General features: G+C 37.8%; 1 protein-coding gene across 1 annotated transcript; it reads right to left on the bottom strand.

Moving 5' to 3' along the window:
* Positions 1-346: 346 nt before the first annotated feature.
* On the bottom strand, positions 347-3,641 carry LOC127118697 (transport inhibitor response 1-like protein). Its single transcript, XM_051048947.1, has 3 exons — positions 2,811-3,641; positions 1,942-2,446; positions 347-1,836 (listed from the first exon to the last, which is right to left on the bottom strand). The coding sequence occupies exons 1-3, from the start codon at positions 3,401-3,403 to the stop codon at positions 1,081-1,083; spliced, it is 1,854 nt and encodes a 617-aa protein (XP_050904904.1). The 5' UTR covers positions 3,404-3,641; the 3' UTR covers positions 347-1,080.
* Positions 3,642-4,279: the final 638 nt, after the last annotated feature.

Below are 4,279 nucleotides of genomic sequence, written 5' to 3'. Positions count from 1 at the left end.
CAGAGGTTGTCTATAAATACAGCCCAGATGGTAAAAGACAGCAATAACATTTGTTATGTCGGGGCGTGTGAATTTCGCACTAACATGGATTCAGATCAACAGACTGCTATTTTGGATTGATCTATCTGATATAACAGCGTGTTTATCATGACAGTAGAGATTTTGGGTCCAACATCAAAATCTCCTCTCCATCACCATCTCTTTAATAGCTGGAAAAGAGATTCCTCAAGGCATGTGAAATAGAATACCAAGGGAAGAAAGGGGTCCTGCAACGTGTACTTGAATAACACTTACTTGAATAACACTTCCCACGCATTATTAATAAATATAACTGGATCATTCCACATTCAGAAAACGAAGGACATAGACACTACATGGTCCATGCATATTCTAGCATTTATTAACCATCTCACAATTTGTTAACAACAACAATAAATTCTAAAATCAGATGATACAACAACACATCTGAAAATGAAAACAAATAAAAACATTGAAATTAAGGAGACAGCTAAGTTTGTATCAGTCTGAGGATTGATTGGACTCTTTCCACCTACAACTTAAAAACTAACTATCATTTGAATCCAAATAAAGACTAATTGTTCATTACAAATTGAATAGATTTTGCTTCTCTACTATTATGGTATAGTGGAAAAGTTAGGGAACATCACCTCTTCATGCCTTCTGTTTTGTGATCCCTCTGAATCTTCTCCCAACGTACCTCCTTTTTGAGACCATGGAAATGAAATAACAATTACTAACCAATCCTCATAGTAGCTTCGGCAATCTCCACTTCCTCTTGTCCTTGACGTCTTTCCCCCTACGATAAATTGAATAGAAACGAAAAACAATAACTGTAGAACTCCATCTTCTGCATCATTCTCTCCCCTCCTCTCCCTCACAACATTCTATTCCCATCTCATAACCTCGAGTCCTCTTAAAACATAAACAAAGAAAGATGAAGAAATCTCGGCTTCCATCAAAAGAACAGCATCTTTGCGGCTTTCCATCACAGCAGCCGCGTGAAGAACAGTAGTATATAAATAATCCCCTCTTCGCCGAAATCAATTTGAATTGAAATATCTACTGCAGAATGGTAACATGTTCTGGAGCATCATCTCGCGGCCCATCAAGAGACCGATACATGTACAGTATTCCAATCTCCTCAACTGCATTTTCGCCATTGTTGATAACTTCCAAAACCATGTGAGGCAATGCTCGTGCAACTTCTTGGCAAGCTTGACGTGTCAATTTACAGGACGACATCCAAAGGAATCTCATGTTATAGTAATGATGCAAACCGGATCGCAAAGCTCCGTCCCCGAAGGGACTGTCCCTGATTTCAAGTTTCTGCAAATTAGGGCACCCTTCGAGTACATACCTAAGGCCTGTGTCAGTGTCTCCGGCAAAGGCAACTGATAGTGTCCTAATCAATTTCCCATATCTTCCGATGTATTCGAAAGCTCGATCAGTCAGCAGACCAGATACAGCAAGTCGGGTGAGCTTCTTGCAGTTCATAACAATAGCACCAAAACCCTCATCCATGGGTTCTTGTGTCACAGCATCGGGACGATACACCCCAATTATACAGAGACGAAACACCACAAGATCGGGACAGTTCTTCGACATTGCAACCACAGCTGCGTTCGTCATTGTCTGGCAGAAAAACAAAATCGATTCTAATTTTCTACAACCCTGTGAAATGGCTTCAAAACCAACCTGAGAAACAGGACCTTCAGTTTCCTCCCTCGCATCCACAGGAAAAACTCGAAGCTCGCGCAAGTCATTGCAAGTTGCAGCCACTGACTGAAGGCCTTCATCGCCTATTGAATCAAGGACCTGCACAACAAAAGCAACAGTAGTAAGCTTCCAAAATCTCTATATTCTATTCCTTCACATTGCAGTGATATCGGCACAATAAAATGCAAAAACAAAAACACCTACCCACAATATCTGCAACTTATGACAGTGGCATATAACAGACTTGAGCTGTTCCGCATTAACATCAGCATAACTAAAATTCAACGAAGTGAGGTTTGAGCAAACTGGATAAATAGCAGGAAGGTAATCCGGCCAAATCTCCCTAAATCCAGACAAACAAACCAACGATCTGCAAGCTGCAAAAGCAGATGCATAATCAGGCTCTTGATCAACATTCTCATTAGCACTGAACGAACCCGTTCCAAGATGTGTGAGCTGAGGAGCACGAAGCATGAGCCGATGAAGCTGAACCATCGAAACAGATCGGTTCAATCTAAGCTTCTTCAAACCAGGCGATCTAGCCACCAGCCCTTCCAATGCCTCGAAATTCACAGGGCACTCAACACAATCAAAGGCAAGAGACTCCAAATGAGTTTGTCCCTCAGTCGGAAAACAAGATACCCAATCCACCTCTTCATCATCCTCAACCTCAATCACAGATTCCACCAGTTCCAGCACCCTCAGCAATCTGAACCAACAAAAAAAAAACATTCATTCAACACAACAAACTCTATAAATCAATCAAATCCCGAAAAGTCCTCATCAAACAAACTAAAAAAGTATAAACTTTTTCAACTATTATCATATCATATCATAACAGCAACAAGGTTTTAGTATGAATTTATATTAACAGTCAACCCAAAGTGGTAGCAATTGAATTGAGACTACAATTGACTTGATTAAAACTACATTTGACTTGAATTCTCCACAATATAAAAATCTTGATATCAAATAATATACTTATAAAGTGTTTGTTAAAATGCCTCAACGAGATTAATTCTTTGATTGAAAGAAGAAAAAAAAAGCTTTCTAATTATGGTGATTCTGAATACCTGCACTTAGAAGCAATAACAGCAAGACCAGGGGTACCAAACCCTTCACAGCAAGCAAGTAAAAGCTCACGAAAACCGACGAACGAATCGGCGATGAGGCCGAGATCTTTATCGGTAACAGACATACGTTTAAGGTGAAGCTTTTCAAGCCAAGGGTAAGCCTGAGCAAGTGAAGTAACCCAAGGAGTGAAGTGGGCCCCCCAATCAACCGGCATCAGATCGAAATCCGCAAACCTAGGTTTTCCCTTGACGGTAACCGACTTGATGTGGCTGAAACGCGCGGTGGCTCGCCGTGGGGAGAGTGCGTAGCAGTTACCGATGAAGAGGTCGGATCGAGTGAGGGCTTCCGCACGGTACCAGGAACGGCAGACCAATGAGGCGGCGTTGCGGTCTTTGCGGGAGGAGAGGAAGTGGAGGACGTTTTCTAGAACGTTCTCGAGGACTTGGTCTGGGAAGGGGGATGGGTTTTCGGTAAGAGATGAACCGGGGAATGGTTCGGATGAACCGGTTCGGTTTTTTGAGGTGGATGATTCGGCGATCTCGCCTCTTGCTAGTAGATCTGGTGTTGTTGTTGGAGGATGGTTTTCTCTCATTGTTTTGTTTTTTTCTTTTTTCGATTTAGTTGAGGTTGGTGTTTTTTTCTGTTGTTGTTGATCTGGTACAGAGTGATGGAATATTTGATTTGTTTATGAGTTTTTAGGGAAAGTTGAGTTCATTTGTATAGAGGGGAAATGGGAGTGAGAGAGAGATGGAATGAAGATAGAGAGAGAAAGTGTGGAAGATGATATGAGATGGAAGAAGATGGAGTGAAGTGAGAGAGAGTATATGAGTGTTAAGAAGAGTGTGATAAATGGAAATTTGACTGCTATTCAATGAGTAAAGTGTAAAATTCATTAATTATTGTTTCATAGTAGTAGTATTTATTTTACTCAAATTATTGTTCATAGTATTTATTTTACTCAAATTATTGTTTTTGTAATAACTAAAATTATTTATACTTATTAAATGAGTTTTATTAATTTATTTATTTTAAATAGTTTAGTGTTTAAAATTTATAAAGATGAAAAAGTAAAGATAAATTATTTTAAATAGTTTAGTGTTTAAAATTTATATTAAATGAAAAAGTTCACCAACAATCTACCTTAAATATTTTTTAGTTAAATCAATTATGTATTAGAAATACTAGCCTCAAAGAATAAAAATAATTGATTTTTATTTATGATGGTGACAAAAAATAAAAGTTTATTAAAAAAAACATTTAATTATTAAATTAATTACAATCAATTACTATTATATTTTTAAAAATACAAAAAAGTTAAAAGAAACATCTAAAATGAGATGGAGAAAAAAAACTATTTAGCTATCACTTTCTTTAATTTCGTTCTAAAATATAAAAATATAGAAATGTAATAAGTACTATTTTATAAACTAAAGTTATTATTAAATTTACCATTATCCATCAGAGAGAT

Source organism: Lathyrus oleraceus, chromosome 2 (genome assembly GCF_024323335.1).
Source record: "Lathyrus oleraceus cultivar Zhongwan6 chromosome 2, CAAS_Psat_ZW6_1.0, whole genome shotgun sequence".
Taxonomy (NCBI): Eukaryota; Viridiplantae; Streptophyta; class Magnoliopsida; order Fabales; family Fabaceae; genus Lathyrus; species Lathyrus oleraceus.
This window is presented reverse-complemented; position numbering and strand designations above follow the sequence as displayed.